This window comes from Sipha flava, unplaced genomic scaffold (genome assembly GCF_003268045.1).
Source record: "Sipha flava isolate LNK unplaced genomic scaffold, YSA_version1 222_pilon_pilon, whole genome shotgun sequence".
NCBI classification, from domain to species: domain Eukaryota; kingdom Metazoa; phylum Arthropoda; class Insecta; order Hemiptera; family Aphididae; genus Sipha; species Sipha flava.
Genome location: NW_020272853.1, coordinates 534,152 through 551,758, shown reverse-complemented (window position 1 = coordinate 551,758; position 17,607 = coordinate 534,152). Strand labels below are relative to the sequence as shown.

Here is a 17,607-nt window from a genome sequence, read left to right as displayed (position 1 = left end):
CTTTAAATTCCAATATGCAGATGATATAGCTCTAGCATATCAGAGCAAAGACGTGACAATTGGGGAGAAAGTACTGACTAATGACTTGAAATTAATTAATGACTATTTCTATAAATGGAAACTTATTCTCAATCTGTCTAAAACAGAAGTGTGTACTTTTCACCTCTACAATAGACAAGTGGACCGTGAATTACTAGTTCAGTTTAATAGTGTGCTTGTAAATCACAATTTTTTACCTAAATATCTAAGAGTGACCTAGGATCGTTCTTTGACATTTAAGAAACATTTAGAGAATGTACAAAAGAAGACAAGATCAAGAGTAAACTTAACATAGAAATTAATCGAGACGGAATAGGGATCAGACGCCTATACACTCAAAACTGCCTCTCTAGCACTATTATATTCTACTGCTGAATATTGATCAGCAGTGTGGCTTAACAGACAACATGCTAAAAAAATTGATGTGCAACTAAATAGTATCATACGATTGATAAGTGGAACGCTTAAGTCAACCCCGGTGGAGTAGCTTCCGGTACTGTCTAATATTACCCCTCTTAATCTCAAGAAAAAGGAGGCCCTAGTCAAATTGTTTATAAAACAGGATATATTAAAAAAAACTCTATGCTATCTCAAATGATATGTAATTCCCCACAGATATCATTGAAATCAAGAAAACCACCATGGACTACAGCCCAACACCATATTCAATCAAACTTTAATTCAACTGAAGAATGGCGTACTGAATGGAACGGTCTTACACTTCAGAATGCCAACCTAGTTAGTGATCCCACGCAACTTCTGGTGGATTTAAAGCTACCTCGACAAGTTCACTCTAAACCGGCTCAGAACTTATAATACCGGCTCAGCTGTGGATATCTATCGCACCGGTGGAAACTCAGAGATAGTCCTGAATCTGATTGTGGGTATGAAAATCAGACAATGGACCACATTGTGTCATGCTGCCCAAAAAGAAAATTTCAAGAAGGGATGAAGGACATCATGAAAATTACTGAGGAGGCCCTGGATTGGATAGTTACCATAATAATCATCATATTTTAAGAATTTTAAGAGATTATAAATCTGACCTCTAGTAATTGTATTTAACGTATACTCAAACCGCATACGGTGATTAAACAATTTAGACGTTCGATTTTTCAGTACAACTGGATGTCGAGGACATCGAATCAATGGGCACGTTTCTTAAGGGTGTGATTCAGTCCGATTGAGTTTTGAGTTGAATATGTCAACGAGCCACATCCGTTGCCCGGCGGATTGAAGTGATCACGCATTTGACCGCTTACCAGATGATCCAGATGACTAGATCGAGACAGTATCGAATCGCGACATATATCATAACGATCTACGGTCAATTTGCGATACGATAAGGATCGATCGATCTACGCGCGAAGCCGTAACGAATCAAACACGGTGTAAGCTCGTTGCAAACTTTCACCTTCCTCTTAAATATTTACTGAGGGGAAAAAACTAAAACACATGCACATGTATATACGCGCAGGCGTAGTAATATAATATATACATATATACGCACAACGTGTATTTTACATGTACAAGTGTAACTGCATTAAAGTTTTGCCGTTTTCGCGCAAACCTCCCTGGGGATCATCGGCAGTCTACGGGACAGTACTGCTGCATTGCGTACCAGTTCGTATCCACGACGGCCGTATAATTTATGCTCGTCCTGGTTTGATTCGTCACGATTGTCACGCGTGTGCGACCCTGGTCTTATAGCGGTCGCGGACGACAAATATCCGACGACATTGGAGCGACGGAGAAACGATTGGCGAACAATAACGCGGTTGACGGACGACTCGTAATATCTGATATCGTGTATTTTTTCTTCTTGTTTACGTTGGTACAAAGTTTGTCGGTTTTAGAATTTTTTTTTTCTTATCGAGTCCGCTATGCATTCCGTAAAAATAATATTTCGTGGCTACTGAAAATTGTTTTATTTTCAACACGAAAACATCTATTCCGTTTTCGCGGTGTACCGTTATCCCGATGAAAAATGTCTATCCGTTACCTACGTATTTACGCGCAAATCTCTTGAAATCAGAGCTTTAAATCCACCCACCTATTCTATACGCATTAACCATCCCTTAATCATTGGAACGATAAACCTTCTTCGCGCGAAACGCCGTCTGTTTTTGTGTTGCAGTTTTGTTCGTCTCACGGAAATCGTCGGTAAACAGTCGTCGCTGTCAAAATAAAAAATTCCTCGTGCCATGTGTCTTTGATTTTTATCAATAATAAAATACGAACTCATCGTTATAATTACTAACGAATAACGTTCGATATTACTGTGGGTAGTTTACAAACGATAAATAATACTGTCGAACGGGTTCGAGTACCGGTGTATTCATAATTAATGTCGAGTCGTACTGTTTTTGAGCGTACACGATTGAGATTAAAATACATCAGTTCAATTCGTTTCGTTGCAACAAAACTTGTTACATTTTAATTATGCAAAACTCAATTACGCAAATATAATTCACACAAAATAATAAAAAATAAGTAAACGCATACTATACAAAAACAGAAGCACGTATCGTTTTCATCATACACTCAACGTTATTTCGTGACATAAATCTTTTTTTAACGCAATAAGAATATTGTTGACGCGTAATTCATATTTTATATATTATTTATATTTAGATCTAGTTAAGTGTAGAAATCTTCTTCGGACTCTGGAATAGGCGATACAGCTCCTGAAAAATTTAAAAATTAAAAACCAAATTTGTTTGGAAAATACGATAACAATGTGCTATTCAGCTGGGTTAAATGAAAAATTATAATTTTTAAAAGTACACCAGCTTAGTTTTTCGAATTATTAATATAAATGAGTAAACTAAGTGACAAGATAATATAAGCAAAATGTGTAAGAGTAATGTTAATTGTTTAACATACAATTTAATGCAAAAGAAATAAATAATTTAAAAGTATATTCTATACTAATGGTGTTATTATTTTTTGAAATAACGATAACATGCCCATATTTAAAATCGATACAATGTAATGCACTAAGGAATGAATATATTTATTTAAATTATTTAAATAAAGCGTATGAGTAATGTAATAATAATCATAATAATAATTATGATAAAATGTATGTAAATACACGAGTGTCAACGTACCTCGTGAATTTTCTATTTTCAATTTATTCGGTACTTCATCATTGACAGTCGTTATGCGTTTTATTTCAAAATCAATTAATGTTTTTAAGCTCATAATAAGATGTGCTGGTACATCGTTATGGACGTTCAGCGTAATTTTGTTACCGATCAAATAACTCAACGATTGTAAAACTATATCTTCCCAATTCTGTTCATGCAAAATAACAATATTGTAATATTTATCGTAACTAAATTATATTTATGATTTACGCATACAATAAAATATTATAATGTACGTATGTGTGTCTGTCTGCTATAACATTTCTATGTAAAAAATGTAAAGAAGAATTTATTCTTCTCAAATTTCATAAATCTTATATTCATGTAATATTTTTTTATTATTATAACATCTACATATACACAGCAGAGTTATAATGTGATGAAAATAACACTCATTGAATCATTCAAAAATAAGTATGTATTATTATTATTATTATAATTATAATATTCGTTCTGAAAGATAAATAAGGTATTATTTATAACAAAACGTAAAAAAATAATAAATCGACGAGCTCACGGCTCAAAACCTGAAATTTATTTAATACTACAACTCTGAGTAATAAGACACGTTTTCAATAAAATTTGATCTGTGTACTTATTACTATGTAGTATTATTAAAACGTCGTGCAACGTTTAAACGAATAAATGCTCGCAAATCGTTCAAAGCAAACGCCTGAGTGAATTTTATTTTAAAAGTTGTTACCTCATATTGTAACCATATGCAAATTTTACTAAGGATATTATCATCTTCACTAGCGTACAAATTTATATTTCTCAATCAAAATATCGTAGTTACGATGATTGCAAGTATGACTATAGACTAATAACAATGAACGTTTAAATAGTTTGTGATTTCATTTATCTATTCAACAATTTAAATCCTCACACGAGCCTTCTCAGTGGGGCTTAATATAATTTCGAAGATATAAATAACAGTAATTATAACAATAGTTGGTCACAATAAAATAATAAAAATTAAATAAATATTAAAAATGATTTAATGGTTAAGAATCGTAAATTAATTTATAAATATGATAAATAAACAAACAGTTAATATATATAAAAATAAATAAATAAATCCTTAGACTGAAGTGTTGTTATATTTTTAAACTTCTACTGAGTCGCAATTTAATTCAATTTTTACAAACATGACGATGAATTTTCAATTCGGAACTGGTCTTAAATTACAAATATAATATAATATTCCACAGGCTGAACATTTATTTATTTAGTTTTATTTACAAACTATTTGTTTATTTCTTATATATTAATAATTTTCAAATTAATTTGTATTAATCATCGAAATATTTAAATTTATATCGGTTTTTAAATGTTTTTATTTAGTCAAAAATAAAAAATAAATGTTTATTATTTTTATATTTCAATTTTGTTTACATGCAAATTTTTGTTTTAAAAATAAGTGTAGTAATATAAAAAAAAAAAAATGGATTAAATAGAAACCTTCATAAAATAAACCTAATTATAAAATAATAATTTATCACGAAGAACGTTACAATAATCTTACTTGGTTTTCGGTCGAGTATACAACTGTTTCTTTGAATTCTTCAAGAATTGTATCATTTTTAGAACACAAACTGAGCATATTCACCAATAACCTCGTTACAGACAATAAATCGGAAAATTTAACTTTCAATTCCTAGAAAAATACGATTAGAACGTAAATAAATGTTTACACTTTACACACTCCAGCGCCACCCACCTTTTGGATTAATTTTGTTTCAGAAGTTTTCTCCATTAATGATTCATGCGTATCATCAATCAATATGCTAAGTCCGGATACTGATTGCACAGTGTTTTCTTTAAGTTTGTTAAACAAGCATTTTTGTATAACTCGATATTGTGAACATAATAACGACGTTTCATCCTAAAAAAAAATTTCAATATACAGTGAACTTATCAAATTACAGTTTATATCTATTATTTTTATAGTTACAATATTATGTCTTATTGTTCTACAAAAGTTTTAACACATAATATAGAATATTTTATCAATAATTTAACTATTTTTATAAACCAATGCGCATCACATAATAAATTATTTTTATCCCTTTAGTTACACGAAATTCAATCCGTTGATTAATTTTACTTTTATTAATTTATCGTCGAGGTACAAAGGATGTGGACTAAACTATTGGTCGTTTTTTACGTCAGTCAACAAAGAATAATAACGGCGCTTCGTATAGGCAATTTGGGTACATTCATGACGACAAACGATGTTTACGCCGTAACACAAAATTACTTATTTTATCAAAAGAACAAAATACATATACATACACTTGACTACAATGTTATTCAATATTATTTTCAGTTATTGCTTTATATTAGAACTGTCTCGGAGAACTATTGTATAGAAATGTATAACCTTTTTGAAGTACCGCATATTATTACTATACTTATGAGATATTTTGGAGAATACTTACTGCCCAAAAATGAGTTAACAAAAATAAATAAATAAATAAATAAAAATGTAATTTCCATACATTCTTCTCTTATTCGTGACTTTTCCATTTTATCGACTATCAATCTGGAATAAAAGAATCTTACACGTTCGTGATCACATGACTGAACACCGATAAGCATCTTATTATGTCAGTTGTAGTACAAAAACTCAACTCTGTTGAGTGTGATATGCACCTTGATTATCATAAAACGAGTGTACTTATGAAAATTAAAAATATTTTAATTTACCTCTACGAACTGGAGCTTTTCTTTGAGCACCACATGTTCCTCGATTATCCTGTACAATTCTGCGACGAGAATTTCGTTTTTATCACAGCGCACGGTACATGCTTTACTCTTATAGTATTCCTTATGCCTAAGAGTAAAAATAAATTTTATTTTTTCAAACACGATATTAAGCCATTCTCTAGTAGAATATTTGTATTAGGAGGACGTATTACACTCGTCATTTTCAATCTTAAAAATACTTTTCTGTGAAAAACAAAATCATAACACAGTGTACATTTATAATGGACACACTGTTGTTAATTTGATTTTAATATAAATAAATGAACATTATCGACGATGAAATGTTTTTATTGTTCCGTAAAAATAACTGGATTCTAATGTATCCTATAATATGTTAAAATTTGTTGAGTTTTATGTTTTTTTTATTTAGGGAAAAAAAATATTGAAATAAACTATCGGTAAATCAAACACATTGCATCATAAATAATGTTCTCCTTTTTTTTTAATATCACATCCTCTTAATACGCTGTCACGAGTTTAACACACCTGAACAAAATCTCTTCGAAAACGACATTCGCATACTCGGAACCCGATGACCGTATTTCATAAGAGCGGATTGCAGGTACCGCGGTAACCCAGACGTATTTCGCATTAAAACCCGGAATTGCTCGAAAACACAATTCCGATGGTGATGAATCAACGAACTCTGCGCGAAAAACAATTCAGCAACAAAAATGTATAATGTGATTCATTTGACACCCATAAGTAAATTTTTCTTTTTTAATTATAACTAGCACGCTCGAGTTGTGTGTGCTATGCCATGACACGGAGGAGACGGAGATCTTTCATTTCACAAGTCAAAGAGCACTTTACTCGTTTAATAATAAGTAACTAACGCGAAAATGACGTTGCTCACGTTCTTCTTCGTTTTTATAATATACTTGAGTAGAGAAAAAAAATATTTAATTTTTCATTTAAAATGTAAAATTACGAAAATAACTACTAATAACGGTAATAATACAATCTGATCCCAGTATTCAACACTGACTTATCAACTTTTTGCGTGATAGTTATTATAAAAAAAAATAATTGAAGAAGGAGAAAAACCATTATTCTACTTCTAAATCACATTCAAGATCTAATTAATACATATTATATTCGTTGAATGTCGTAATAGTAAAATCAATTGTAAATATTGATCACATTTTATATTACTCATATTTATCATATTTTGCATGTTTTTCATATCAATAGTATTACATCGTTATCAATTATTAAATTATTACAAAGCTCATTATATTTATAATTTTTACTACTCATAATAAATCACTATTGTAATTATATTTCACCGTATTATAATTTAATACTTAAATGTCGAGAAAACTTGACATATTATGACATAACATGCTACCAAATGACATTCGTGTAGCTTTTAATTTAAGTTAAAGTTAAATTAACTGGTATAATTGTTAATTACACCTAATTAAATCGATTTTTATATAAAATATTTACTTTGTAGTAATATGTTTAAAAAAATTAATATTCTAATTAAAATCCGTTTTATATAAAAAAAACTAAGGTTTTATAATTTGCGTTTTACATTAAACATTCGAATAAATGATGAAAATCTCCGTTTATTTTTTAACAATATACCGAAATATATGAAACAATGTACACATTGTGGCAATGCGTTTTAATAGAACACTATCATCAAATTCGTGAAGGTTAAGAGTAGCGAACGTAATAATGTTTTTGTTATAACTACTGGAATAATATAACTTTTATCGACCGTTCACCGTCAAATCGCCATATTGTTTATTTGTTTTCAGACGCGAATAAAATTCGAATATTATCTGATTCCGACTCAAAAGCCATTGAACCGTATACCAATGACCGAGACTAACCCTGATTTTCGTGTACTAATTAGTTAATTTTTTAAACAAGCGTTCGTGATCTATGATTCACCCTCGGCTTGTCCAAGATAACACTTCAATAAATATAAATATAAACTGCACTATTTTGCAACTAACTAACTTCTCACATAACTAAATCATATAGATGATACCTTTATCCATTATCTGCATACGGTCATGTAACATACCTCTCGCTCTCTTTTCCACATATACACACCACAAATAGTATCTAAAATATCTACTATACAGCAGAAGTCCAGAACAACTACGATTAATATTATTAAAGAAAAAATATATTACGATAATCGTACCTCATAGTGCGACATCGAAATATTTGTTTGGTGTTAACGGAGAGTGGATAAACTAAAAGTGTATAATCAAACAAAAACGTGCTCGGGCCGAGTAAAATGTTATGTAAACACTCTTGGTGTACAGTAAAAAAAAACGTCATTTCATAAATGTTTTTATGGAATTGAAAACCTGATGAAATCAACGGCATGAAACAGAACTTCTATTGAAATTTCAAAGTTGTAGATTATTATGTACCGTTAAAAAGTACCCGTGTTAGTGTTGGAACACTGCGCATGAAAAAATTATTTTCAGTTTTTCTCCCGCATTTCATCCATCCGAAAAGTCTTGTAAAATAATAATAATAATAATAATGTGTTAAAAATTATTTTTTCAATTTGTTGGGCATGCGACGAGCGAGATGAAACCAATTCGGTAGGAGTTGTTATGAAAACGAACGTCGAAGGGAAAAGAGGAAGACCAAAAAATAGATGGTTAGATACGATTGAGAACGATACGAGGACTGTCAGTGTAAACGTAGGGGATGTATGAATGAAGATTTCGGACAAGGACGGCCAACCCCAAATAGTTGGGAAATAGGCGAAAAAGAAAAAGAAGTAATAATGTTTTGAAAACGTCTGAAAACCGTCTCGGAACGCGTTGAAAACGACTGCGATTGCGTTGGTCGGACGTGCGCGAGAAGACGCGAAAAGTAAAACAATCATCGGCGTGCGCGTTGTTTGGTCGTGACGTACCGTTGAACAGCGTCCTCAGGGCTACCGGGGTCTCGTCGACCACGATCTTGGCCGACCAACTGAAGTCCGACGGTGGCGTCGGGTGCGATTCGTAGGCCAGCGAAAGGGGTAGCCGCACGATCTGCTGCACCACGCCCAGCTCGTCCGACGCCGTTGAGTAATACGCGTACGTCGTGCACTCCATCGACGAAACCACGGACTCAGAGTCGTCGTCGTCCCTGTGCGCCAACGCTCGGATCGTCATGGTCTCGGCTATAACAACATCGGTGCACGCATTGCGGTTTAACCATACGATCGTGTTTGGTTTCACTTATTATTGTTGTAATACATACGTATATATATATACATATGTGTACGTTTGACAAATTAAAAATTAAAAAAAAAAATGCTTAAGAATGATTTGCAAATATGATGTCTACACGATAAAATTATCTTACGACGTCTATCTCGTCGCTCGTGTACGTGTATCCGTGTATGGGTTTAATATTAATTCTGTTTTTGAACCACGTGTCATCTAATAGCCGACCGAACTTCAAAATCTAAGCACCACGTACTACTACTACTACTACTACCACTACAAATCAAGAGGATTATTGAAACTTCTTAAAACTGAAAAGCTCGAATTGAGCTAACCGCAGTAGAAACGTCGGATGAAAGATACGGGAATTACTTTGGTAAAGGTTTACTTTTACTTCTTTTTTTTACTCGACTAAAAATGTTTGAGAGTTTTTTTTTTTTTATATATATAACATGGCAACAATACAGAGGATTTACAAAAGTTTTGCATGGCTTAAATTGTCGTCACTGGACATTGGAATCGCAATTGGGATTTCTTTTATTTTTTTTTTTATTTTTTTTTAATACAAGTAATCCGTTGCACAAAATGAAAAAATAATCATGATTGATTAATATACATTAAGATACACATGGTGTATAGACAGAAACGGATAGAGCTCACTGCCTTTCGTACTTTTTTATTTTTTTGTATTTTTAATATATGCTTGTAATTTTTTTAGATAACAGAATCTTTATTGTTGAGTAAGACGATAGTTTAAACATTTTTAATATAGTTATTCTAGTAAAGAATTTAAGAACAGAATGAAGAGTGTAGTTGAAAACATACAACTAGAAATTTTGGGTTACATAACCAATCCTTGTACTTAGTAACTAGTGATCCGGTTTATACCGGTATAGTCCGGATTTTACCTGATTATGGTCCAGTTTAGTCAGGTCTTAACGTATAAATATAATTCTCGGATCGGTTAATCACGGCTCATTATTGTGTTCCATCCGATCCACGTTTAAGTTATAACTATTTTAATTAGGTTCGATTTCAGTAAAAAAAAATTTTTATCAGTTCAACAATGAATATAAATTTTTATTTTGGTCCTGGTTGTACGATTCCGGTTATGATCTTTAAAAATCTATTTAACAAAAATTGTATTTATAGAACTAATAATAGGTAAACTATGAAAAAATAATATTTTTAAAATTTACAAAATATCATGTTTAGTGGTCAAAATGATGAGGGTTGTATAAATTAAGAACAATTCCGGATATAGGAGAGGGAAAGTGGGTATTCTTGCTCCAAGACGCTCAGAAGTTTCTGGAAAATTAAAAACTTTTAAATATAAATTTTCTAGATCCGGTACTGGTAGAAAGAGCAAATAATGATTTATGATAGATACACTGATAACAGAATTCAACATGTTACTAAATTCAAATGTTTCACCGATTTAAAAAAATGTAGAGTTTATTTATGAACGATCGAAGCCAATGTTGAATATTTCAATTAAAATATTTTTGTTCCGACCTGTATACCTATTGTGATTGGCCTATACGTAATTTTCTATGTTTTAATTAATTTCTTATTATAAAATATCTTGTTGTCATGCTACACAGGATAGGTTTTTTTTTTTTTAATAAGATTTAATCTTACAAATTCTATGTTAATACAACATATTTTCATACTTACTCAAGTCTTTTAAATGTACAACCTTTGGTAAGATGACAAGTGGAGTGATCGTTTGAAATGTAATTTGCACCGTGGATATGGCTAGAGATGGCGTCACGTCTACTTCGACGTTACACAATTTCCGCGGGCCTTCTGAACGTACGCTCAGAATACGAGTGTTCAATTTCAATAACGGTAGAGTATCGGCCTCTTAAAACGAAAGCAAAAATTATCATTAAAAATATTAAACGTAAAAGTTATTTTTTAATTTTATTTTTTCTTAATTGTTTTCATTGGAACATACGAATGAATGCGATACGGATATAATAATTTATAAATGTTTTCCTATAAAACTATGAATATACTCAGTATGCGTTATAAACATTTTATTTCTGATTTAACATATTCAATTGGTAATGAAAATATATTATTTTACTTTTATTCGGGTAACGTGTGAATATAATGTGCTATCTTTCTATTTTCTTTCATAATTATTACTACAACATATATGAGTAATTAATATGCAATTATCTATATTATTATGATTATTTATGGATAATAATAAACCGAAAAACTAATAGAATAATTTAAAACAACACAATACTGTTCTTATCAGTGACGTAGCCAGGGTGAGGGAGGTTAACGACTTAATATTTCCGAAATATCTCTCTTATTTTTTTATATAGAATCTATTATATAGAATCAATTTTAAAACAAAAGTATAATGTAATATCATGTCAACATTGATCAATTTTCATAGTTTCAATAAACTAAATAATTACAAAATTTATAATTTAACTTATGTTTAATCGACTTATTAAATTAAAATGTCGGTACTTATATTTGAGAAAATTGAAAATTTAGGACCCCCAAAAAAATATTTTTCTGGCTACACTACCGGTTGTTATCATTGATGTTATGAGTTAATCTTTAAACCTTATATGTCAGTGATTAACTGAGATCATTGAAATCACTATTGGAACACAATTAAGCACCATGTTATTAAAATGTTAAAACAATAACTTTTTAAGCTAGAAAAGTATCTGAAAATACTAAAATATCTTTGATTTGAAACAAAGAAACATTTGATTATTTTATTTTGAAGATCTGTTAATATTTCTTTATGGCTATAAAAAAATTGCTCCATCCAAACTCATACAAACTTTTTGCGTACTTTTTTTTTATGTTTTTCATTATAATTTTAAAATTTAACTCACCCGCGAACATAACTTATATTAACACTAACATCAAATTGTTGTAATTCAAATATTACAATTTATCGAAATTCTATAACGGGTTCAATCGTAATCCAAAACATTTTTACCACAAAAAATTATAGTCTTTTCAATGACCTTGTATGCATGAAAAAATTAAAATCAACAACGCAATAAAGTAGAACAATCACCGTCTCGTAATGACATGTTCTGCAGTTCTTTTTTCAACTGAACTAGCTGGTTCTTAGTGTCTTTATAGTCTTCGGGCGGTCTTTCGGGAGCCATAAATATCATGGGTTCGGTGCCCAAATAACAAAACCTCAAATCGCCTGTCTCCGACAACAGTACCAAACAGCCTTGTAACGCCTGCCGTGTAATACAAACAATACGAATTAAGTTTAAACGGGACAGATAGCCCGGCATAGATAATGATTTCCTCCCCCCATGGACGAAAATATCAAATACGTACTTTAAAAGATGCTCTGGCAATGATACACGGACGGTAAAACAGCTTAGCCGACCATCGAAGTTTCGTTTGTTCGTATATTAGAACAGTATCGGTATCAGATACGATCATACACATGGTTTTAACTTCGGAGTGATCGCCTAAATAAAAAAAGAGAAAAAAAACAGAAACTGTATACATTTTTATGTGATATTGTTACGGGTAAACGAAAACAAATATACGAGTATACCGTTAGTTGTGCAATATTACAGTTTTAACTAAATTAAATTGGTAAATAATGTCGTAGACACTTGTGTCATAAATGTGTACAGTAAGAGAGTCTCGCGTCTACCCGAAGAGACAACCTTCAATATAGATGCATTAATTTGATAGTAAACCCGAGTCGATGTAAAATCTCGAAAAAGGAACATTTTAAAGACCAAATTTAATAAAAGTACCCATATATTTGACTTTGTGAAATCGGTGCGATTCAAACACATTCCACTACATGTGAAAAATACTTTGTTCGATACAATTTAATACTTAACAAGTATATGAAACACACAACTACAATACTGTTTATTTTATTTGTATAAAGTAATAATTAATAATTTGTGAAAAATGTAATAGCATTTTTTTTGTTATGATTTCATTTTAAAATAAAACTATTTTTCATCATTTTTCCGTTAAACACCGTTTTCCACATCCAGTCCACGCGAGGTCTGGTCCTGATTGAATTTTTCGAGAATCCCAAATTACACGGTTTGTACATTTTTTCTTCTGCTAAAACTAAGTCAATGAAACGGTGTGTTTGAAATTTTCAGAAGCAAGAAAACAAATATATATATATATATATATACCAAAAAACGGTCCGACCATCGTCGACCAATGCATGGCAATTATTCGTTTAAAATCGGCTAAAACACGATTAAACATACAACGCGCGTGTACCTATGTAACTATACTTACACGTAGTGTAAGACCGTAAACAATGCGCGGTTTAACGAGTACACAAATAAGGTGCGTAATACATTATGTAGACGAATAATATGTACATAAAACCGTTTGGTTTCGGAATAAATACGAGTCTTGAACGATAATAATAATTATTTAAATCGGTGACATATTAAGGGAGGGGGAAGATTCATATTTACAATAAGGAATATCATATTTTTAAGACAATCTAATAGAAGAAATACGTTGATAAGAATTTGACGTTTAAACGCCCGTTATTTTTAACACATTTCACAGGTGAACGCGTACTGAACGTAATTCTAAACAAATCCATTAGGCTAATCCAAATATTTGGGATTGTTCTATTGAACATTACTATTGTGTCACAGTATTTTCACCAAACATTGATTTTTGTATAATACAACTGATTTCAATGTTTATTAACCATAAAACAATATTTGAAGGTATTGAATTATGCAACTTTTTGTGCAAAAAATTTAATTCCATACATAATATTTATATATTTAGGATTTAATTGTATTTTTAAACAAGAATCACTATTGTTAAAAGATCAAAAAAAAATATTAATTTAAAAATCTAGTTGATTCTTATTTGCTTACAATTAATTTCTTTACTAGCATTAATGAATTGAATATGTAACATAAAATAACTACGGCAAACATAATTCTTCTCTCAGGATCGCACATTTTAGACACTTGTGATAGTAAATGTTATCCCAGTATTCTCATGCTTCTCAAAATCTCTAGTGTCTACTAAAACTCCGGAACGACAATTTTCTTTCTTAAAAAAGATTAAGTCGTTCTGAGATAAAGTAAAAAATAAATAAATATTTTATCCTTCTTTAATATTTATCAAAATTGAATTACACTATAGTAATAGATATTTACATTTTGAGATTAGTAGACTAAATAGGTCGGCTTAATTCTCATTCATCGAAGAGTTTCATTGGATAAGGTCATTGATGAGCTACATCGAAAAAGAAGGAAATTAGTATTACATGTATTACAATAAACGTAAAATAAAAATATTTGAAATATAAAACAAAAGTTACAAAATGTGTTTTATAATATAAAAGATTTGGTTACTGATTTTTTATGCTAAATCAGTCGTTACTATTCTTTTGGAAAAATGAGTTTAATCAGTTTATGTATGTAATATTAGTATTAATCGCTTTATTTTTGAGAAATACAAAGATGATAAAGGGTAAGAGTGTGAAATCTTCTTCAGCTAATTAAATATTATCAAATACATACCCCTCCCCCCGTTGAAAAAAATTTAAATACATTACCGATTGAAATAACGTAATTTTCAAATTCTATGAACACGTAAATTTATTGTGATGCGAACTCGAGAACAATATTATAATAAGTAGTTTGTGAAAACCCTATGATTACCTAAAATATAAGGGTGGAAACAGCAAGGAGTGTACTGTAGCCGTTTCGTAAACCATAGCACACCGTTGCCTTGAAAACAATAGTAGTTCCGTTCGCCCAGTACGTGTATTGTAGTCGCAGATGGTGTTATTTCTGCCGTCTGAATATCGCACACCGTTTCTCCCAATGTACACGACCAAACGGGACACTTTTGTTTCTGACTCGGGTCCGCTAGCTCCTGGTACCTAAAGAATGCATGTAGTACATTATATGTATATGTGTGTGCGTGCGTGCGTGTGTGTGTGTGTGTGTGTGTGTGTGTGTGTGTGTGTGTGTGTGTGTGTGTGTGTGTGTGTGTGTGTGTGTGTGTGTGTGTGTGTGTGTGTGTGTATGCGTGCGCGTGTACGAATGCATACTTGACCTTTTTTTAATATTTTATTTCCGTAAAGTTTTAATTGTTCAAAAAAACGTTACACCGGTTGTGCGCTACGAACATCGAAACGTAACTGTGCACACGAGAAAACCGTGTTTTAGAGAGAGAAAGAAACAGAGGAAAACTTCGAGTTTATATGTACTGTCCGTGTTCGATGATCACAGATTTTCGAATTACTGTAAAAAAAAAACCTTTCAGCGTACACTGCAATAGAAAAAAAAGACCCATTAAACCCACTTTCTTGTTAAAACCTGAGGTTTTCCGGGTTGGTTGAGTCTCGGATGTTTTGAAAAAATTCGAAACCAACGATATGGTATGCATACGTACTTCCATGGGAGTTTATTTATTTTTTACTCGGATTACATGGACTATTCATATGTTTTGAAAAAATATTTTATTTTTGACATTTAATTTTATTATAACTCTACACTAAAGTTTTGACGGGAAAAATAATGTCATTAAATTTACTATTTTATCAATGCTTTTTAATTTTTCAAATTAAAGAGTCTAAGAGCCTGTAGTTAATTATTGACACATTTTGATTACTTAAGTTTTGACGAGTGGAGTGTAATGGCTGTATGAGAGGGAATATCTCGGGAATTATCGGTGCGCTACAGCACTTATCTAAACTTTAAATATTTATAAATCGTTTCCTACGAGGCATCGGGTAAAGTTTTAAAAAATTCAGATCTAGATCTTACGTAAGGATAACGATTATCATGTACGCTTACAAAATAGTAAGATAATGGACATATTAGAGTCAATTTTGATCAACTATATAATATACTGTTTAGAATCAAATGACAACCAATAAAATTTATAATTTAATTTTTTTAAATGTAGTGATTTCAATAATATTTAAATGCTACTTCCAAAGACAAATGAACGCACTAAATATTATACTAGTACGATCTATCAAACATTGTAGGAGGCCTGATATAATTTTGATATCCATGTGGAACTGGAATTTTACAGTTTCATCGATAACTTTTGATTGATAGCAAAATTTAAATGTATATCAAATTTAAAACTAAGCTATTTAACTCAAAATATAGTACGAGTATTTATGTGTCAATAAATTGTTTTATACCAATATGTTACATAAAATAAAACTTTTTAAAATATAAAAACTATTTATAAAATACTTATTTTTAATATTTTCGATACATACATCTTATGAAAAGTTATTGATATTTATATAATATATGTTCAGTTATTGAATTTGAAACGTTTCTATCAGAATAATCCGACGGTCTCCGGGTAAAAGGAATTAAGACAAAATTCACAACTTTTTCGAAGAACAATTATACTCAAACACTTTTAATGTTTTAAAATATCACTATATCAAAGAAAAAAAGAAACACTCAAACAAATTTCAACAAAATAATACAATTAAATTCTATATTTTTAAATTTACCAGTATTTTATCTTGTTTTTCCCAAGCTAAAAATAACTTATCCTTTTATAAACAAATTTTAACAGTGGTCAAAAAGGAATAACTACATTTGTTTCATTTCAAAAAATATTTTTGTTCTCTTTTCAAATTACTTTTAAGGCCGGTTTACACGCAACGACTTATTGTACGTTTTATCGAACACGACTAATCGTATCAAGTAAAACGGAGCGTGTTTACAGTAAATCGTACGTTTTATAGAATCGGAATGAAATCCAAGATTGGATCAAAAGACTGATGGGCGCGGATTCATTTTACGCGAAGTTGAACGACATGTCGTCACATGTAAATACAAAATTGGTGTATAGAACAACTTTTCGTCCTTTTTAGGTTTAATTTTCTCCTTTACTTAATAGTTTTAACAACTTAATTTCGGTTTTTTGTTTTTAATAATTATAATATATTATAGTAGGACCTACTATTAGTAGGTATATTAACCTATAATATTTAATAAATAATATAAAATTTGATTCGTATGGTATTTTTTGTTTTCTTGCGAACATGTCTGATCTACGAAATTCTGCTGCACTCGTATTAGGAACATTATGGTAAACCACAATAATGCTTCTTCCATATCATCAAACATCACTAAAATAACTAAACACTATTGAAGAATGAACAGAAATACAGTTGAAACTGGAATGGAATCAATTATTGAAATTTAATATTATATTTCAATTCATCATTTAAATTCATTAAATATACGCCAGTTTGCTACTAGTAATATTGTAAAACGGAATAATTTTAATTTATTCTGTGATAAAACTATGCCAATAATAATTTTCATTGAATTTTTACATCCTTTCACAGCACACTTCACTCCTCCCATTATAAATAAATAAATAACTTTTTTTGATGTACAATAAATACGAGAATTATTTATATAGAAATTAACAAGGTTTAA

The 17,607-nt window shown here is 30.6% G+C and overlaps 1 protein-coding gene across 7 annotated transcripts in view; it reads right to left on the bottom strand.

Annotated features, from left to right (window-relative positions):
- Nucleotides 1-2,444: 2,444 nt before the first annotated feature.
- LOC112683283 (protein PTHB1) overlaps nucleotides 2,445-17,607 on the bottom strand; it is a 29,366-nt gene continuing 14,203 nt past the window's right edge. For all 7 annotated transcript variants that reach the window (XM_025554229.1, XM_025554231.1, XM_025554232.1 and 4 more), the window contains 11 exons: nucleotides 14,839-15,062; nucleotides 12,494-12,630; nucleotides 12,216-12,390; nucleotides 10,832-11,020; nucleotides 8,857-9,108; nucleotides 6,447-6,606; nucleotides 5,901-6,027; nucleotides 4,912-5,076; nucleotides 4,717-4,848; nucleotides 3,153-3,339; nucleotides 2,445-2,726 (listed from right to left, as the gene is read on the bottom strand). In XM_025554229.1, coding sequence (XP_025410014.1) covers nucleotides 2,680-2,726; nucleotides 3,153-3,339; nucleotides 4,717-4,848; nucleotides 4,912-5,076; nucleotides 5,901-6,027; nucleotides 6,447-6,606; nucleotides 8,857-9,108; nucleotides 10,832-11,020; nucleotides 12,216-12,390; nucleotides 12,494-12,630; nucleotides 14,839-15,062 — 1,795 coding nt within the window. In that variant the 3' untranslated portion in view covers nucleotides 2,445-2,679. The remainder of the gene's footprint in view (nucleotides 2,727-3,152; nucleotides 3,340-4,716; nucleotides 4,849-4,911; nucleotides 5,077-5,900; nucleotides 6,028-6,446; nucleotides 6,607-8,856; nucleotides 9,109-10,831; nucleotides 11,021-12,215; nucleotides 12,391-12,493; nucleotides 12,631-14,838; nucleotides 15,063-17,607) is intronic.